Genomic DNA, 21,631 nt, shown 5'->3' with positions numbered 1-21,631 from the left:
TGTTTGTAAAGCAGAATTACAAAGAATCAATTGAATACTGTCTAGGAGCGGCTGGCATAAGTAATTTCATGCATTACTCAGTGGTACGTATGTACTTATGACTTTCTGACGTTTTACGGAATATTTGGCAGCGACGTACTGTATTGAGAATGTAAAATAGATTGGTCCGTTGCAGCGTGCTACGCACGATTTTACACGATTATTATTGGTATAAGAACGATCCCATCAAAAGAAGAAACCGTACAATGAGACCAGACATGTACAAGATGTCCCTTGCAGTATTTAGAGCGGTACAGATAATCACATTCCCTCACTGCCACCGCCTCTGCCGAAAACAAAACACGTTTTACCTCGGACACAGAGTCATCTTCGCTTTCCGAAGTTTCCGACATGTATTTGGCAGGCGCTCCTGAATACGTTTCGGTTTCAGATTTGGCCGGACTCGAAGCCGAACTTTGAGGAGTGGACGATTTTACCACATCAAGTTGCACATTCACCTTATCGATATTTCGGTTTTCAGACTGTCCAACATTCTGCATCTTTGTCCTAATCCAATATAACTTAATTAGTCTTTCAGTATCAACACTTTTTCTACGAAATTAACACGTTCTTATATTAGCAAACAAAATTTATTTCGTCATTTAGCCAGGTTGATACCCGCCATGTCTACTACTATGGCGAGGTTCCCGGATGCTTCAAGTAGGCTAGCCAATTATCTCCCTCTGGTGAGTTTATTAGAACTTTTTTTTAGCGCCACCCGCAACAACAAAAAAAATGCACAAATGGATCAATAGACAAATATATATTTTTAATTATTCTTTTGGAACAAGGTAGTGATGAAACAATAATTCGAAACGTAACAAGATGTAACAAAATACGTTATTAGAGAGATTTAAAAATAAAGCAGCATTTCACATATCTAAACAGCTATAATAAACCTGCATAACATTTATAATTTTCATTAAATAGTATTAATTCCGAAGAAATATCATAGACAATTATAATACATTACAAAGTATCATTTAGCAAAAAAGTATGGAAAATATGTATAAATAAAATACAGGGTAAAACTAATAATTTATGGACATTTAAATAAATAATCAACAATATAAAAGCTTACTCGATACTCAATAAAGCATAAAGAAGCACGAGGTTATTATTTTTTTTCTGAATGGCAACTTTACTTGAAATGTCAAAGTGTCAATAACATTTTATTGCTATTGGTAAATTCGGATCTGAAGCAGAATATTATTGGTTTATTTAACAGACATTGCCAGTAGCGAAATACCACCCTCAAGCAATACCACCGGACTGATTTTATCAGTTTACATAATCTGTGGTTATTTTTGTAATGTAGCAATTAAAAATGTTGCCACGGGAACGAAGGTGGCCAATAAAAAAATATAATGTCTTCAAAACAAGAATGTCCGTGATCATTAATAATTTCGACATAAAATCGTAATTATGTGAAAATAATATGTACCAAATCATTATCATAAAATGATTTAGTGTGTGTTTGTGAATCGAATGAGTAACAGAATTCATGAGTGGAGATCAGCTGACACATCTTGATAAATATATTTCAAAATGAATTCAAATCGTATTGGTAGGTTGTGAATACTTTTTTGTAGCGAAATATGGGGATGCCGGCCGGGTTGATTTAGCTTATTCTCATGACTATGGCAAGGGACGGCGACGTGCCAACAATTTTTAACCCTAAACGCGTCAGAGCGCCGTCGGTGATAATAACTAGTGAGGAGGTGGTAGAGACTGAGAGAAGCGGCGGTGATGGAGACCGGGAGCGGCTGAATGGGCTGCCGACGCCGTTGAGCCCTCGCGCCCCGCTCACTCCACAGGCGTCGGTATGCTCTGCACTGCCGCTGACTACTCCAGCCGTCGCTGCAGCAAGCTTACAGCGAGTCTGCGGCCAGCAGCCAAGATGAGGAGAGGCAACTCAGGGACAAGAAATGTCCGCGCTCATGCTGTTCTAAGTTTGCTAAGAAGGTAATTTAGTATTGTGTAACCTTTCTGTTGGTGTAAGACAGCCACTGTTTATCAGACAGAAGAACCCCAAGGCAAAAAGAAAATGTAATACCTAAAATCCAATATATTTTCCATACAAAATCTGCAACTTGCCTCAATGTTCCTAGAATCTCTAAACCCTAAGAAGGATGTACCACAGCTGGTTATGTAAAAGACTGTCCTTTGTATTTATACTTGTCTTTTCAGCTGTTTTATTTAAAACACGAATACTAATAATATGTGTTTATGTGCATAATAAATATTCAACATTTTGATGACGCAAAACCAGATTCTGGCATATTCATATATGAACATGAAACAAAATTGTCTATACTTATGAATGTGCTATTATTAATTGTAGTTTGTTTAAAATAATATGAATTATAATAACCTTAAAATATAATCTAGATTTAATTTATTTGTAAATATCAAAATACAATATGAAAATATAAAGTACTTAAATTTTAATTAAACTAATTATGTACTTTTTAAATATATTTGGGATACCAATTTATTTGAGATAAAATATCTGTAAGGAGGTCTAAGAAAAATGTACTATTCCTACATAACATCCCTTTTATATGAAATTGATCAAACATTTACAAGTTTTTGGCTGGCTGCCAACACCATTCATCATTTCTGAATAAGTGGCACATCCACTCTGAACAATGAGTATCCAATAAGAAATATACGATAATAGTTCTAGTTTAGTACAGTATACTATCTGTTGTGTAATTTTTGTTTCAAATTAGCTAAATAGATATTCTGTAATTATATAAATACTCAAATACTTTGATAGCATAGTTGTGATACTGTATAACTGCAGTGCAGAGGTCTCTGCTTCAGTCCTTTGATCATGCAAAGTGATATTTGGTTTTTCTACTTAGTATCAGATTGGATTCGGAAATTTGTGCTCAAAATATTGAGAGGCTAGCATCTTATCACATCATGAGCTAGAATACACACAGAGGAAAATTAGCCTAAAGGTTGCGCCTCTGCTTAATCCTTTTGGGGATAAAGGCGCTCTTGTATTTCACTTAGGGCTTCTTTATAAAATTAAGACCCTGGTAAATAACAACAACAAGCATTTGTTTACTTGAATTTTTTCCTAAACTATTATTTGAGTTCTCCAGATCAAGGAGGGATTAAATGCATTTATCAATTATTATATTGAACAACAAATGTTGAACATTTAAATATATACATAACACAAGTCTGGTATTTACAGACATTTCAAACTATGTTATTTTATTCAGTAAAGTGTTACAACAATTCCTGTTAAATTCGGACTTAAAACTTCGATATTTTCATATTGTTTGTTCTTAATTAGTATACTCTCTATTCACTATATTATAGAGTATATTTTACATGATACTCAAAGGCAATATTGTTTAAACTCATGTTTATTTCCAGATCTACTACGGCATATGTGTAACGGTCACCCTGACTACATCATGGGTGACAACCACACACTGTATAAAGCATCTGTACCTGGAGGAACACTCAGAAAGTACTTATGATGTGGCGCATCACAATCAAAACCACCTCTGTGGCTTACAACAACATCTCATCGAAAATCCATGGACATGTTAGTAATTGTATAAATAACATATTATGTACATTTTCTTATTTACTATTCTTGGTCTGAAAATATGCTTGAATAAAAGATTTACGCTTCGTCCTGTCGCTGTGACGTCGCTGTGGACATGTGTGGTTGTGCGAGGGAGATAGCAAATTCCCAATATATGCTCACCTATATATACAAATATAAAGAGATTTTTAGTATTTTTAATAGATTAAAACGAATGTGCAACTAATGTTATCTTTCAATCCGCTTTGTTACCAGCTACTTTGTATTCATGCTACTTTGTCCTCTAAAAAGTAGGGTTGAGGTAAATCTGTCCAATAAAATGCTAGATATTTTAACTATATAATGCTAAAACCATCCTATTATTGTAGCATCCATACAGAGCGCCGTTCTTCACGGCGTGGTTTTGCACCAACTGGCTGATCCTCTTCTACCCATTATATCTGATCGTCATGCTGATACATAACAAGTGCAAATCAGCGAATGACATCATCTTCGACGCGTTCAGCGATTTTAAAGAGAAGGGATTCACTTTTGGTGAGACATTTTCTATATCCCCATAGTTAGTATGAATTTTAGGTATTCTTTTGAGCAAATATACTTTAAATCTCAGAAAGCTACAAATGTGACGAAGCAGTCACCAATTAACATTGAGAACAGCACAGTGTGGTGTCGCAAAAAGTGGTCTATTCATTCAAAAAACAGATTTTTCAAAAGCGCCTTTCGTGTGCATCAAAAACTCTTAAACTACGTCTCCAATGCGAGCGGAGCGAACCCGTTAATGGCTTTATTTACCTTACAAGAGAAAATTGCTTACATGTGTTTCCACCAAGAAAGAGTCGAACGGAAATGACTCAGTGGCCAAAAAGGGTAAAAGGAACTCCGCTCATTCTTCTGTTTCATTTATCTTTTACGTTGGGAATCAGACGACTAAACACTTTCTTGGTGGAAACGCAAACCCATTTCATGAAAACGAAGTCTGCCCCGCTCATTACTCCTTCGCGGTGGACACCGGGCTTTAGTGCGAGCCTAACTATGTACGTACGTTGTTATAGCACGATTCATAAGCCGGTGCGGCCTGTTCTGCTTGCTATGGGTGGTAACCATCTACATGTACACGTACTCGCTGAAGATCCTCCTGTCTACTGACGTGGTGGCGCTGTTCGCTACCAACGTGTCCTGCATCTACCTGCTGTCATGGGTCATATTGCATGAACAGTTTGTGGGTGTCAGGGTAAGTAAATAATATACAAATTAAAAATAAAAATGTTGATGATTAGATCCAGCTTGCGGCTTCGCATGTGGGATAGGGGACCGGACAGGTATTACCAAAAAATCTGAAATTCAGTTTAAAGTAAAGTTTGTAATATTAAAAATAGTATCTCATATTTGTTTTTGTAAAAGAGTTGTGATTTGTATTTTTAAATCAATAAATAAAATACAATAATTATAATATTTTTAGTCTATTCTTTACGGCAAATGAAACACCAATCACGGCGCATGACGTCACACGTGGGTAAAATGTAAACAAACAGACGTCATCTGGATGTCATACCGCATTGTGTTATTTCCTGAGGTTATTTTAATGCTTTAAATGTGTTTTTTGACACAGAACTACTCTAATAATTAATATTAATTTATACGGGACGTTGTTACTATCTTCCAGCTTAACGTTTACAAATTGTTTAATCGTTAATCATAATGGACCACAAAAAATATCGTTAGTGCGTCGTACCTGAATGTAATAATACTTCTATGTCTTTACCAAACAAATTATTTATTGATGTACCACGAAAAACACATATACGAATAAAGTGGTTGCAGTTAGCAAGACGAACCTACGACGGAATGTCTGCAGACTCACCGATTTAGTTCTGTGAGGATCACTTTGATGTAAGTAAATAAAAAATAGTGTTTCGGTTTAAAATAAACCGATGAATATTTCAATTAATTAAATCTTTTGTACACCCAGGGAGGTTATGGTTATGAGATGTATTTATTTATATTTTAGCTGCCACATGATATGGAATAGAATATTTATTTATATAGAATTCTGGTTGTTACACAGTAACCTGAGATTGCCTGAGATTACCACGGTCTATGCAGTGTTGCCAGATCATAATTTCTCTTTACCACAGGATTATTTGGAATTTAAAATTTTACCCTTAGACCAATCATAAATAATTCGGTATTTTTTTTTCTATATCCTTATCTATGCAGACGCCACTTCTTTCTTCACTTCCACTTCAATAATTATTAATTAAATTATCTCATTTTATTAGGAACAACTAGCTGTACACGAAAATTGTATTGAATAAAAATTATAATTGTTTCATGGCCTACAATTTTTGTATGAAACATCTTTCTCTAAGCTCCATATTTATTACAATACCGTGAAACAATAGCTTTAATACCTTAACTCGTAGAATTACCCCAAAAATTACCATAAAAAATACCCTGCTGATTCTGTTTTACCCTAAATCTAGGGTAAATAACCCTAATCTGGCATTATTGAATCACTGTTCAAATGACAAGACTTGTCAAGTTGCTTTATCCACGTATGACGTCACACGAGACGAAATGACATAATGTAGCGTTTGCGCGGGAATTATAGTTATTTAACATTTAGGCATGGTTTTATGTACTTTTTAAGCTTTATTTGTGCAAAATACTATTTTTCTTGGCTATTTATATCCACAATGATCAATTTAAAACACCTTCTGAAAATTTGTCCGGTCCCCTATTGTTCATTTCCAGAATAAAACTATATGGCATCTGATAGGAAAAAAGTACAATGGCAGCAAATGACTTTCTATAACAAGCTAAAACTGGTACAAAATGATGGAGTCACCTATTCAAATAGTTACTCTGCTATATCACTAGTATAATAGGTAAATTTTCCTTTTAATACTTTTAAAAATGATCTAGATCGTGGCTGCGATACTGTGCGACACGGGTATAGCTCTGCTGGCGTACATGGACGGCATCACGGGCAGCTCCACGCTGGGAGGAGTCGTGCTCGCCGCCTGCGCCGCCGCCGGATACGCTATATTCAAGGTGAGCTACGAACAATCGTCTAAAATATAAATTTTAACTCTTAGAATTATAGTATGGGAATCGTAATGGTCTGGAAATGTTAAGCGAAAGCTGATATTTAAATAGGTATATATAAAAAATACAAATGAAATCACAGTGACGTAATACAGCAGCTTTCTCAGAGTACAGAAATGACGAAACCAGGATCGATTTTGATGGGGTACACAAATTATTATACGTCGCGTATACGAATGTAAACCGTACTCTACCTACTATTTGTTGTGAAATTATTCGAAATGGATCTCATACTATGCGTATAAAACATTACACTATTTGACTAATCTGACGGCATTTTTAGTTTTGACCTATAAGAATATGATATTAAGGTTATTATTCTTTTAATTGCACAGGTCTTGTTCAGAAAAGTGATGGGCGAAGTGAACTCCGGGCAGCGCGCGTTGTTCTTCTCGATCCTGGGCGTGGTGAACGCGTCGCTGCTGTGGCCGGTGGCGCTGGCGCTGTACCTCACCGGCTCCGAGACCCTGCCCACGCACCACCTGCCCTGGATATATCTGCTGGTGGCCAGTGTGGCGCTACTTGGTTAGTGTGCTGCGTAAACTGTTAATGTTACGCAACAACCATGTATGGCGGAATTATTCCTTTTAAAAAGTTAATAAAAAAAAATACGTTATATTAAAGTCCCCTGCCGCATCTCTCTGCCTGTCTAAAGGCGATAAACTTAAAAACTACCAAACGAATTTAAATAAAATTTGATATGAAGATAGTTTGAGACCCAGGGAAGGACATAATTTAGGAATTGCTTAGTTTTTTTTATGACCGGCCGCGTGTCTGTCTTCACTCTTTTCTAAAGATCTGATGTATTGTTTATCAGTATGGGTTATTTTCTTACAGTGTTCCACCTGGTGCTGCAGTTTGGCAACATCATCACATACAATATATTTGTCTCGCTCGCTCTTATCACCGCCGTCCCCGTCTCTGCGGGTAAGTTTTAAATGGTTGACATTTGTGACTGACTAAAGTTTTATATAAATTTTAATATGAATTGGAATATACATGGATTTTCATTCTTCATGAAAACTCGACAGATATAAAATATTTTTTTATTGAAAAGTGATCTGCCTATAATTTATGTAATATGTAAACTCACGGTAAAACTAAGTAATTGTTTACTCACTACAAAAATAAAAATAAAATACTCATCTTGATACTTCGAGGATTATTATTGTAATAATGATGTTCTCAGCTCTGGACGTGGTTTTGTACGGTGTTCAGTTCGAGGGTATGAAGCTGGCGGGCATCATACTGATTGGCGTGGGGTTCTTCCTAGTCATGTTCCCGGACAATTGGCCCGACTACATCATGAGGCTGCTCAGGTAATGCAGACTTTATAAGGGGACGTTCAAGTATTATGTAACGCAATTTTGACCCTACTACACCCCCATGTAACACGCCGTAACATTTTCCTGTACGCCCACGCCTCTCCTCCAAAAGTTATGTAACTCTAAAGTTATAATTTTTTTCCACATTTATTCACAAAGCGGCGATAGCCTAGTTGGGTGTGGAACGGACTGCCAAGACGAATGTCCGCAGGTTCAAATCCCAAGGGCACACACCGCTGACTTTTCTAAAAATCATGTGTGTATTATTTGTGAATTTATCGTTCGCTTTAACGGTGAAGGAAAACATCGTGAGGAAACCTGCACATCGGAGAAGTTCTCTATAGGAATTTCGAAGGTGTGTGAAGTCTACCAATCCGCACTAGGCCAGCGTGGTGGACTAAGGCCTAATCCCTCTCAGTAGTAGAGGAGGCCCGTGCTCAGCAGTGGGCAAGTATATAATATAGGGCTGATATTATTATTTACAATTATTTTACGCAAAATACCTGAAATTTGCTAAAATATTTTTGTTATTGTTTTAAAATAAAAAAACTAATGTTACATAACATTTTGTACGAAACCCCTCCCGCCCCTGTAACGCATCGTAACGTTTTACAAGAACCCCCTCCAATTTGTGTTACGTAATACTTGAACGGCCCTAAGCAATTTGTTTGATGGTGAATACCATGACTATCCTCACCCGCTAATATATATTGTTTTTTTAAAATGATTTCTTATATTTACGCAAATGTAGGACATGGAAATAAAACATGTTTTCGCTAAAATTTGGTAAATTATCGCCTTGTGACCATGAAATCTGCAGTCTTCGAATCTTCGAGAGTAAAAATTTGATTATTATTTTTACGATTACCGTAATCCCAATGGGTTATCATTGTAATCAATGTTTGAGAAGCTGATATTGTTGAATTTGCATTGGAGAAGTAACTTTTTCATATTTGAACTGCGTCGTGTAGTCATGATCCAACTAACCAGCTGGTCAAAATTAAAGAAATTTAAATCACGGTACCATGACGGACAAACAACTTGAGCACACACGACTTATGGGGTAATGTGTCCAAGTTGTGTGTCGGCTATTATAACCAATGTATGAATAGGCCAGGTCAAAAGTACCCTGAACCGGCGGGAATGCATGAAAAGATTAATGAAGGTGGAGGAAGCGCGAGAAGTATGCCAGAATCGTGTAAAGTGGCAAACCATAGCCTCTGCCTACCCCAATGGGATAGACGCGTGATACTATTTATGTATGTATGTGTATGAATAAAATCGTCCAGATGGAGCCGCCGTCGCCAGCGCGGCAGCAGCGGCTCGGGGCGCAACCGCGACGCCATGGACTACCGCACCGGCTACATACGCTCGCACCTGCGCTCGCCCTCCGGACGCGTCAGGTGACCGCCCATCGACACACTGACACAAACGCGTTCATAAGGTTTCATTTCGCGTGACAGCGTCCCGACGACAATAAATTAGAGCTATTGTCTGTTTAAAATTAAGATTCCGGATTGCAAAAATGTATTACAAATCTTAGTTATTTTAATTTTATTATTGTCTTATGAACATGTAAAGCTTGTTTCAATATCTATGTATTGATTTGTAACTATCCTTTATAAGTGGCGATAGGATTTCGTCACTGGACGTTGTCACATTTTTAAATACTCATGTCTTTACAATCTGACAAGGATTATAATGAATGGGACGAAATTCCATATAATTATAATCACAATAATGTAACCATAACATCAAAGTACCTGCACTTATAAAATTATAATTTTATACATTTTCATGTACCAAAAATATCATAAAAAATGCATTCAACAGCCCTAATAAGCACAAAAAAAAATCACAAATTTCACACTTTTTATTTATTTATTTTTATTTGCAATCATAATATTAGACCTGCAATGAAGAGACTGAGCAAAAAATCGTGGGTGGAGATATCTCAAGAGTTGAGGGAGGCACACATGCGCAATGAAAACAACCGCGCGAGTAGCTCCTTCGAGGGAGCCACGACACTCGACAACTTTCGGCGAGCCAGCCAGCACGACCAGGGTGAGAAGGTGTGATGCGGCAATTGAGACCCGGTAACATATGCGAAGGGTTTGAGAGGTTATCGTAACCTGTTAGAAGGAATTATAAAAAGCTGGATATTGAGCGAGATGATCCTGGTATTAATTGAATCTTCTGCAGTACTGTTGTTCCATTATATTGTGTTTGACTGCTTTCTTACTGAGTAACTGGAAGTTATTAACAAAACGCACTTGTAAGGACATATTCCATTGTTCGAGATCGATGACTGACAGATGACGTCATATAATTATAGATTTAGAAAAACAAGCTTATACGCGCGATAGACACGTTCAATTTGTAAACATTAAAGCTCTGTCCAGTCCATTCAAAACTAGACCGTGCAGAACTCACTCTTGACGATCTGAGTGTGAATTTCGCGTACGACTGTATATTTAACGGGTCTCAATTTACGTACTAAATATTACACCAACAATCTCGAGTTACCCCCTAAAGCTCTACACCGGCTTGTTTGTAGCCGCTATAAAACATTCCCGTTTGACATTCCATTTGTTCTGTTTGTCGCTACTGAATCTAGCGAGGCGCTAGTATCGTTTTGGCGAACAGCAAACACTAAATGTCGTTTTTGTCCAGTAGAATAGCTTGCCATAGAGGCCCTATATGTAAATTTGTTGGGGGCCCTTCAGGGCAGTGTGAACTTGTGAACCTGCTTAGTAAACTAAGCAACAATGTAGGCATGGACCAAGAGGGGCCCCGTATCATTGATACGGCTAATACGGCAGAACCTATGCTGCTGTTTTTGTCATTGATTGAAATACATTAATGACATTTGTCTTATTTTTTAAATAATTGACGGAACGAGCATGCCGTTGCCATCGCCTGATGGTAAGCATCAAACTTGCACATAAATTGAACGGCTCTGCACTTAGTGTGTGACCCTGAGATTGTCATAATGTATGTACACTGGCTGTAGTGGTCCTTCGAACCCGAACACAACAGTCCTTGCACATTATTGATTCTCGCCAAGTGTTCCATGATCCTTGTCAGAATGTATGACGATTTATAATTCGAATCATATTATGAATTGTTAAAATTTCCCATTTGAATCATAATTCTAGTCGTTATGTTAATTTGCCTAAAGGTAAAATGTAAAGGATATTATAGTTTTTACGTAATTGGTAGAATTGTTTTGTAATATAAAAGATCTCGTATTGAACATTATGTTACCGAATTTAAAGATCTCTTGTACCCACCCCTATTAATAAGTTCACTATTTTTACATTTCTCCTACATTAGAACTATCAGTTAAGTTTGACTCTTTGCTATCACGAAGCACATTAAACATTCTCTTTACAATACTCAATTTGAAACGATATCTCGATGTTGTGATCACCTATAGATGTTTAGTGTAGGTATTGAGCCATATAAAAGTATGAACTTGGAACAATTTTTATAGTTACCTTCGTATTCTCCCACTAGGATGAGTATAATTTTTTTGTGATAAAATTAATGATTCGTACTTTTAGTGGTCACAATGGATGGCTTCCGAATTTGTAATTTTATAGTGAATTCCCATAATCGTATTCTAGTCAGGGTAACGTTCTAGTGACGTGACTTCATTGTGTAATACAATAATTTTATTATATTCGTGATGTGATCTGTTATGAATTTCGTGTATCATTTTTTGTTTTGTGGAATTTCTGTGAGTATATCGAGTCTTAACAAGGCCAACGTTATTTTACGCCTACTTTAGACAACGGATTTTTTATTGAATAGTGAACACTGCCCCTTTTAAACTTAGATCTAGAAATATTACTTGTGTTTTACCAAATATCGTCACCATAATTGGCGTATTTGATCAAATATTTGCGCTATCGCCAATCCAATATCGACTTACTACATAAGTACAAAAAGTCGGTATTGCCTTTAGCGGGAATGTTATGACAAAGACGCCAAAATGGCGGCGTGAGAGATATGTTTGCAGCGGTTCCACATTAACTTCATTCATTCGCCTCACTTGCTCATCCCTCTCTTATCTTAACCTAAGTATTATGACCGCCCCAATGTAGTACTAGTTAATTTTACGTAGCACTCTCCTATTACTTAGCTGTAAGCGTAAACCCAAGTAGCGTAGACGTTAGTTTCACGTTGTCCGTATTCGGATATTTTATCGAATTGAAAGCGGTGTGTGCAAGTTCGCATGTTATGTCATGGAATATACCTTTTTTATAAGTTTTATAGTGTAGTATTTTGTTGCGTCACTAATTTGTCGACAGTTGTACACAATTAAATAATAAAAAGAATTTTCTTAGGCTTTTTTCGTTTAACTGTTTTATCATTTAGCCTTTATAAAGCTTTTTTTATTATTTTCAGGAAAATGCCTTAATTGCTATTAGGTAATTTAATAAATATGTAACTTACAATCACGATTTTAGTAACAGCAATTTCGAGAATATCCATGACGTAGTGTGCGAACAGAACGCGTCGTCTACAGAGATTGCAATTAATAATTATATTATAAAAGAAGTATAATAATAACACGATGTTACACCATTGTTTTGGATGGTTTGTTTATAGTTACGTGCCTTTACGAAGTTAATGAATTGTTATGTATGTATATTTGTTGTATGCGACGGTATTATTATTTGAATTGTCTTGTGATAATTATTATTGAGTGATTCTTATGTCCGATTATGCCATTTCGTATTTTAGGTCAATTTCTATAATACAATTGAGATGGCGCGCAATCGATTAATGGTCAGAACAAATTTAGGTGTTCTAGTTGCGCCTCTGTCTACCTTCGGGGGTAACAAGTGTGAATGTATGTAAGTGTAAATTTAACTTACTCCAACGTATTAAAGATCAGATTTTATAATTAAATCTAGGATATGAAACAGTTATGGTATGACACGTGGGAATGTGTTTCAGAAATATAATATTCATTTTTCTCATCGTCACCATATGAAATGATGTATCCAGATCTCTTTTAGTACATTGCGTATTGCGAATATTTGTTGTCCTTACCTTTAACCCGTCATGACTTGTCAAACAGCTACGCGTGTGACGGAAAAATAACCTTATTATGTAGTATATAAGGTTATAATCCCGTGACACACGCAAATGTCATGTAGCTGTCTTGGCTCGCCGGCGAGCCACGAGAGACCAAGAGTTAACCTTTTGTGACTTAAAATAGAATTGTGTTATAAGAAATTGACTTAAGTTAAGTGAAGGTCGAAGAAAATTTGGACTTTCTTGCACGCCACATCACTAAACCCACAAACAGCGACATTTTAGATAAACTTTACGTTACGAATTAGATTTAACGCAAAACTGAATTTTAGATGCCGATAATCAAAATCGATTTTTATCTACGAAATAGTGCAGACAATACTTAGTACATATAAGTGATTTTATCGATAGTGTTGTGGCGTGTTATCGATATTCAGCTTGTATTTTGAGTGATGTGTACTTCGTCTTAGCTCAACGTATCCCCTGTAATTTATGAATAATTTAACGCGTCCTTGTATACTTGTGAGTTTTTTACTCTAGCAATTTTATTTATATTTGTATTCACGTTTGATATCTCAATTTATCTTAAAAACGGCATATTAAAATGTTTATAAAAACATTAATCAAAGTTTTGATGTTAAAAATTTTGTACATTGGCTATTGTTTACGCCAGTCTTGCTCGTTTAATTGTAAAATTGTAAAGACTGAATTAAACAGAGACGAATAAACCTACAAGACGTTACATTACGAGTCTAATCACAAAGCTTATGCGCTAATAGTGCACCGCGTTTGTTACATGAAAACAAACGAAACTGCTAGAATTACTGTTGCACGCGTTTTTCCGAAATTCAACAATACTATTACAATAAGTATCGTTTTTAATGAAGAAAGCGCGTGAAATGGATAATTCAATTCATTATCACCATTTATATAGCGAACCCAGATTTAAATGGACTTTAAAGCTCACCACAACCGGCGTCTTTAGGTTTATCAGTCTATGGAAATAAAAGAGATTGAAAATTCAATTACGCAGTCATGGGTGTAGTTAACGTTAGTAGAGGTTCACGTCGATGTCTAGCGTTAGACTAGGTTAGGAGCCACGTGCGTGTGGAGTAGCGAACTACCCGCGAGTAGATCTGGCCCTGTGATTTTGTTAATTACGTAGATTTAACTGTTGGTCATTAAATAAACATTTGGCATAAATGTGTTGTTTTATTTAGAGATTGTGGATGGTTGCTTATTCTCGGGTTAGGTTAGGTTAGGTTGGAAAATAAAGCGTGAATTGTGGAGGGGGTTCTATATTTAAAATTATGAACCTTAGCTAAGAGGACTTATTTAATTAAATTTGATCCAATTAACAGTCTTGCTTGATGATTAAAAAATGCTTACATTGTTTGGTAAAGCCAGAATTAATTCTGAGCTTTCAGACAGATCGTTTCTTATTCTATGCAGTTTTTCGCCCGTTAGAGGCTTAATATAAAAATACAATTAATATTCAGGTTCTCATTCAATTGTGTGTTTTGTATCCGACAGTAATTACTTTAACCGACGAATCGGTCTTACGATAAAGTCGGACTGACGGCGGATAAGTTGAATAGCGGTTAAACAGCTTGACTACACTACCGCGTCGTGGGGGATGTCTTTTGGATTATGATGTTACTACAATTACGTACCAAATTATCCCCCATGACGTGGTAAGGTCAAGTTGTTAGGCGGCCATTATAACTGACAGATTAGCTGTTGATCCAGAGCTTTATTAGTTAGTTAGTGTGACTTATAAGGCCGACATAATTCTGGCGACCGTCTCTTGTTGACTTATTTGGTCTACAATATCAGATCCAGTATAACTGTATGCCATGTCAGAAATACTAATTCTAATTACTTCCGTTGACTCTGTCCCAGCGCCATATTGTCCCGTCGTCGCAGCAAGTTAAAAGTATTTTACCGTTCCGAGATAACGTAACCTGAAAATAAATACATGTTTTATTTGATATACTCTTTTGGGGAAATGATAACCACCTGGTGGTCCTGTGTTTGAATCCCAGGTAAGGGAATGCTGCTGAATTTATAATAAAATTTGCTCAAGACAACTTCCTCCAGATGCAGTTAACATTCGACAAGTAAAAACAAAATCAGGTATTATGATTGTGCATTCATAAGAAAATTGATATTTAAACACTTGTGACACTGTTCTCATTTATTTTTCCACATGCGAAAGTTTGTGAAAATGTTTGGACGTTTGGATGTTAGAAACATATTTGAATGAAATTTGGTCCACAGATAGAACATGTCTTGGAGTAATGCACAAGCTACTTTTATTCCGATAATTTGCACCCATGGGAAATTATGGAATTTTTTATCAGATTCTCCATATAGTTGGCTGTGGAGTCATAGTGAGTTTCTTGTTGAGGCGCAGGCTTTAAACGCGAGCGAAGCCACTAGCTACACCTAGTCACACATAAAAAGCGATTGTAAGTATTTAGTGGGCGGAGTACCTGTCTGACGGCGGCGACGCAGCGCGGGTGCACGAGCTGCGACGCCTTGGAGCCGCCCGCCACGTTGCCGAGTTCCCACACCATCGTCTTACCACACTGGTTGCCTAGCGCTATTACCTGCAATAAATTTGTAGGGCTATTTTAGTCATGCATATTTTTTGTTTGAATAAATTAACAAGCATAGTATAACAAACATGTCACTGAAAACAGAAAAAGATAATATCTAAAATAGTTCTTTACTTTTTGTATACTATTATTTTTTTACAAATTGGGTATCCTATATGGATAATAATATCCATAGAAAGTATAATTTATTGAAATAATGATTACCCTTTGACTGTAATCCACAGCAAACCTTATGAACCAAATCTCGCACTCTTTGTAGTCGGGGCGGTTGCACAATGGTGACGGAGTTGTCGCCGGGCCGCAGCTCCGTATCCTCAAGCCTGCCCGGCTTCCAGCAGATTATTGCATTTTCACATGACTGGAGATAAATAAAAATATTATTATATTGACATAATTAAGGAGATATTTTTGCTCATGTTCATTTTCAATCAAGGTTCCAGCCATTTCCAGCTCCGTATCCTCAAGCCTGCCTGGCTTCCAGCAAATTATTGCATTCTCACATGACTGGAGATAAATAAAAATATAATTCTATTGACATAATTAACGGGATATTTTAGCTCATGTTCATTTTCCCTCATGGTTCCAGCCATTCCCTACCTCAGTGTAATGGAATGACAGTGATTATACTTTAACTCATCCTCACTTTCAATAATATATCATAAATTATTGAGATTTCAACATATTACAGGAGTCATGTGCCTATAATCCTCTCCTGTCCTTAATCTATCTGCTGTCAAATCAAATTAGATTATCATTAAATAAATTAGGATGTTGCAAAAGTATGATAGAGCAATCTACTAGATTTATAAATGATTATAATAAGGGCTACAATACCTTGGACAAAATAAGGTCACCCATCCACCTAACGCAGTCCACATAATTCCTGTGAATGTCACGTGTAGAAAAGTCAGGAAAATGCTCCTTCAGTGAATTGAAAGGCCTCAACGCTCTATGAGGGTTGAAATTGTAACTCTGTTTGATAGCTTCATTCATAGACGGTTTGTCTAGCCTCCATAATTTTAGGGAATGGTCCATCCCACAGGACATGATCCTCTCCCCTTTGAGATCGAAATCAGCACTCAATACTTCATCTCTGTGTCCTTCTACACCACCAAAGATAGCTATGCAAACATCAGTCATAATGTTCCAGAGTCGTAGAGCGTGGTCTTTGCTTGCAGACAGGAGTAAGTTTGGATCTCTGGGGTGGAACTTGACTTCATTGATGGCGTGGCCATGCCCTATGTAATGTTTGATGCAGGTCTGCGTGGCGGGATGGAAGATGCGGACTATGCCGCGGGATCCTGCAACGGCTAATAGAGGGAGATTTGTTTCTTCTTCATATGACCAAGCACAGGTGTAGAATGTTTCATCAACCTGAAAATTGTTATAATAATTTGTATACAATTTTAAAACTAGTTAGCATTTCTAGCTCTGCCGGTGAGAATGTTTTTTGAAATACGAGTCTCACTGTCTACTTCTGTATGATACAACTAATCTATAATATGTTGAGCCAGTGATCTGTGTGTCTAAATTCATTCAAACCTATTTAAAGGTTTCTGTATTAAATTCTTACCATCCAAACATCTTTACAAACATTTGCTTGCACAGTGTAAACAAAATTAATTTTATATTCACACTTACATCAGGGTCAGCATAACACTGGAGAAACTTGAAGCCTCCACTTTCAGGACATTCATATATAGAAACCCTGTTGCTGCCGACAACAGCGAACACCTGGGGCTCCCCCTCCCCCAGGTGGTGGTTGAACTGACACCCAAACAATGGCTGACCATGGTCTTCTTTTGCACTGCAACTGAGTACAGAATTATGATAAAGTATATTACAGAATAAACACAAGGTGTTAATATCTATTATGCTTAATTGGTTATAAACACCAATGGCTCAGAATTGTATTCTACCTCATTTCCTTATACTTTCTAATGTCAATTACATTCCTGTTAATATAGAAATTAGTGAGTAAAACTTTAGTGGTTTAAATAAAAGTTACTTACTTAAATTTGTAAGGTGGTTTCACTGGTTTGATAGCTTTCTTTTTCCCGCGTCTACGTTTCTTAACTCTAGAGTTTGTCGGAGTTTCACTTCGCGAAGTATTGTCGGTATTTGAAGTGCTTTCGACGCTTGATGTGTCATCCTAAGAAGCGAAAAGTATTAAATAAACATTAATCCTATTGACTTATCTTACAACGTAAGATCATACGTTACGTATGGCAATGAAAATTATTAATCCGCATCGTTTTACAAGTCTGTTACAGTTATTAATCAAGAACGAAATCTTGTATTGTTTGGAAACAGAATCAGTGACAGTCATACTTACAGCCTCATTGTCGGAAAAATTCATAATAGCGAATAGATATTTCTATGTTATCACTTAGTTTAGCTATTGTTCTGTCCGTATCGTTTTAATATCATTTATTCTGTGTAGAAATCCAGTTATAAAATTGATTCAAAATTTACTTGACAGTTGACATTGCATTGCGGTACCAAATAATGTCAGTCGCATGTCAAAATTGAAAATATTTTTCGCGGCAATTTTAATCATATTGTCTATGGTAAAAAACCATAGACTAAATGATTTTTTTTTCAAAACGTATACTACTCGCTGTTCTAGCCAAATAAGGTTTCAATATGTCGATGGACTACCAACTTTAAGTCTTGGATTACCTAACTAAATTAACGTCTCCACTCGAGCAGGGCAAAAGGCGAATTCGTTATATGCTAACATAGAAACTCCCGATATAATATTATTTTTCAATATGCATTGCTCATAATATAAGGTTGAATAAGAGACTTTTTTTGTTTTCAGCATATATTGTATTTTTTATAATTAAAATTATAATAATGGTTATTTCCTAATGAAAAGAACCAAACATGTACAACAAACTTAATATACTAACTTATAACTAATCACAGCCATGGTTTTGTAGTCACTTTGTACCACATAATAAAACTAATAACAATAAAATATGTATGTACCTAAATAGTAAATCTAATACTGATACATTTTTCATTACATTATTATAAAACATTAAAAAACACCAAATCAATTGTCTACATTTACTTAATTTATAAGTACTGTTAAAATTTCCTTTAAATATATAAATAACCTATAGTAGATATTGAATTGGCATAAACACCTCGTCAATATACTGGCCTCATTTGTTTTATAAATGTAGATTATTAAACAAAAATAATGATTTTGGTTGTTTTACTAACCTAGAACATTACAAACTTTCTATTATTTTTTGTTATAATTTAAATTGTTTGTTTTATTTAGCCCGATGAAGGTGGTTGGCACGTGCAGGCGTTGCGTAGAGCCACTTTGAGCCAGGGCATGAACTGATCCACGCGGGTATACACTCCCGGGTAACTAGGTCTTGCGCAGCCTCTTCCCCATGACACAATGCCTGAAAAAAAATAATATTGTTGACTCTACATGCAGCAGAGGTATTATGCTACGGTAAATCAACTTTTAAAGTGAACTTGTCTAAAAGTCGGGTGGTTTTAGATAGACAATGGAACATATACTGCCTATATATTTAAAACAGACATGCCAAGAATTGCTTTACGGAATCTTTATTTTATTTGTACCATTTCAATTACTATTAAAACGTGATGGAAATTAAAGCTGACCAAATTAGCTTTTTTGGCGGGCTGTTCCTACACGGCATGTAGAGTAGAGTACGCTTGCTTATCTTTTTTTTTTATTGAGAGTTCAGCAAAGTGACTTCACAGCACATGGTGCTATGTGAAGTTACGTCTAAGGAAATGTCAACTGAGAATGAACGAAAGTTTTCTTTGACGGTCGGTATAATTTTGCCTACTTGTCATTGCTTCATGCTCTACCTATATATTTCGTCTCTAACATTAAGATGTATACATCCCTAACATTATATATGTAGGTATAAAGTTTTTAGTCTCACCGACGAGGGTATAATGCGGTTTGGCCATCAGCAACGGACCGCCAGAATCGCCAGTGCAAGCGTCTCTACTAGCAGCATTAGCGCATAACATGCGAGGGGTCACTTTCTTCCGACCGTACCCGGCGCTCGTGCATTCTTCTTGAGCCCAGATTTGTACTCCAGCCTACAAAAATAGTAAATCTTAGTAGTTATGTTGGCCTGAATAAAAACAAAATTTAGATAGACTATAAAAAAAAATTACGTTAAATATTATTTGATGTAAAAACACCATAATATTTTAAATACCCATTTCTGGTATAGGAATTTTATTTTAGAACTTGTTATCTTTGCTTACTTTCATAGGAACGTTAGATGAAGGTCCTTTTCCACAGTGCTGCCCCAGCCAGAAACAATGGCGTCTACACCTTCAAGATAATGCTCGTCAGTCCAGTCTGGAAATAAATAAGATACCTTAGACACACATTTTTATTAATATTTTTTATATCAACAGAAGTGTTTGTACGAAGTAGAGCTTTTTGTAGAGATTATTATATTTATTTATCTAGGGCATGTCACGAGGCTTTATTACACGACGATAAAAAATCTTTATAATTTATGAATACTACATTAAAATATCAGACTTAATTGGAAATAGTTTTCAGTAACTTTTGGGCATATTCGAAATTACGTCGACGTAGATTCTATTCTTTTCGACAAATAAAACTGCAGAAAGCAGCCAGTACATTGTGCGAATAGATGTTTCATACTTTCATGAACATTCCATATTTGAACATGTATCAAGTATTTACCTGGCAAGCAAGCAGGTCGGTAAAGATTGTCCGGCAAAGGCTCCTCCAGTCTCAGGACAGCGATGTCGCAATCATACGAATATTTGTTGAAGTCTGGATGTTGAGCCACATGGCTAACCTGGTAACCCGCAGCCTGAGATGAGTTGACGTCGTATTCACCCACAAGGACAGTCAACCGAGACGCTTCAATTCTGTAAACAAAAGAAAAACGTTGATAGCATGATTTTTGTTTAATTTAGTTAATATTGTGTAGGTGATTTCATGGGATTTACGATTAACCTCATTCGAGCAACGCCATCAGAACTGAATTAAAAAGTAATTCATGAGCAAGTGTAGGGTTGTGATTATTATCCACACATTGCTCGGTGATTACAATGGCTTAAAGGCATTTTCTCTATGGATAAATTATTATATAATTCAACAGTTTTGGGTGATTAAATTTTGCGTATGAAAAATGTAACAGTCAATAAAAAGTTGTTTTTTTTTGCAAATTCCAAAACTCCGTTTTTGTTTTCCGTCCATTATGTAATGTTTAAATGCATGATTTTTAATGTTAATATTTTCTATATGAAAATTCATAATATTTGGTCTATGCATTCTGGTTAATACCTACTACTTATATAAATAGTAAATACCCCGCATGAGTTTATTTGTTTTGCTTTTGCATGACTCTTGAATATGTTACGCAAGAACGAACAAAATGCATCGTCCTTTTCCATCAGTGGTAGTCTCTCGCGATTTGCATTTTTGCACACCATTACACATTGGGGTCATGACAGTATTATAATTTTTTTGTAAATCCTAGCAAAGGACTGCAAAGAAGCCTATTTTATTGTTTATATTGTGTTAAATTTCATAAACGAAAAATTATAAGCTTGAAATTTTAAACAAGAGGCCATTAAAGTTATGATTGTCATTTTTCGACCAGGATAGTCCACTCATCACTGGATTTGGTTATTGTTTTAAACACCACTGTCTCACATTACCCTATTAATTATGCTCTTTGTAGAAACTTGACTATAAGTGACAGCGACTTAGTTCATACGTTTTGTATGGACAGTGCGACTCCCAGATAGCCTCCTCTTTTTAAATCTTCATTCTTTTCCGTCACCGCACTCATGATTGTGGTGTACTTAGCAGTTGTTCAAAGGCGGTAAAGGTTATAATGAAGTGACCCACTTGATTA

The 21,631-nt window shown here is 36.1% G+C and overlaps 2 protein-coding genes and 1 pseudogene across 2 annotated transcripts; 1 reads left to right on the top strand and 2 right to left on the bottom strand.

Annotated features, from left to right (window-relative positions):
• Positions 1–1,404: 1,404 nt before the first annotated feature.
• LOC115440157 (putative thiamine transporter SLC35F3) lies at positions 1,405–14,298 on the top strand. Its single transcript, XM_037445995.1, is given in 11 exon segments — positions 1,405–1,889; positions 1,891–2,004; positions 3,436–3,551; positions 3,553–3,610; positions 3,982–4,147; positions 4,666–4,844; positions 6,539–6,667; positions 7,057–7,246; positions 7,559–7,648; positions 7,911–8,040; positions 9,336–14,298. Coding segments are annotated over 11 exon segments (1,506 nt in total). The 5' UTR covers positions 1,405–1,673; the 3' UTR covers positions 9,454–14,298.
• Positions 14,299–14,377: 79 nt separating this feature from the next.
• LOC115440158 (polycomb protein EED) lies at positions 14,378–18,254 on the bottom strand. The gene is given in 8 exon segments (XM_030164350.2): positions 14,378–15,059; positions 15,591–15,707; positions 15,921–15,986; positions 15,988–16,074; positions 16,551–17,090; positions 17,358–17,529; positions 17,729–17,868; positions 18,052–18,254. Coding segments are annotated over 8 exon segments (1,236 nt in total). The 5' UTR covers positions 18,076–18,254; the 3' UTR covers positions 14,378–14,969.
• A 271-nt stretch (positions 18,255–18,525) lies between these two features.
• Positions 18,526–20,662, bottom strand: LOC119192158 (annotated as a pseudogene).
• Between the last annotated feature and the right edge of the window lie 969 nt (positions 20,663–21,631).

Source organism: Manduca sexta, unplaced genomic scaffold, assembly GCF_014839805.1.
Source record: "Manduca sexta isolate Smith_Timp_Sample1 unplaced genomic scaffold, JHU_Msex_v1.0 HiC_scaffold_2414, whole genome shotgun sequence".
Lineage (NCBI taxonomy): Eukaryota > Metazoa > Arthropoda > Insecta > Lepidoptera > Sphingidae > Manduca > Manduca sexta.
The sequence above is the reverse complement of the archived record's forward strand: the minus strand, read 5'-3'. Positions and strand labels throughout refer to the sequence as shown.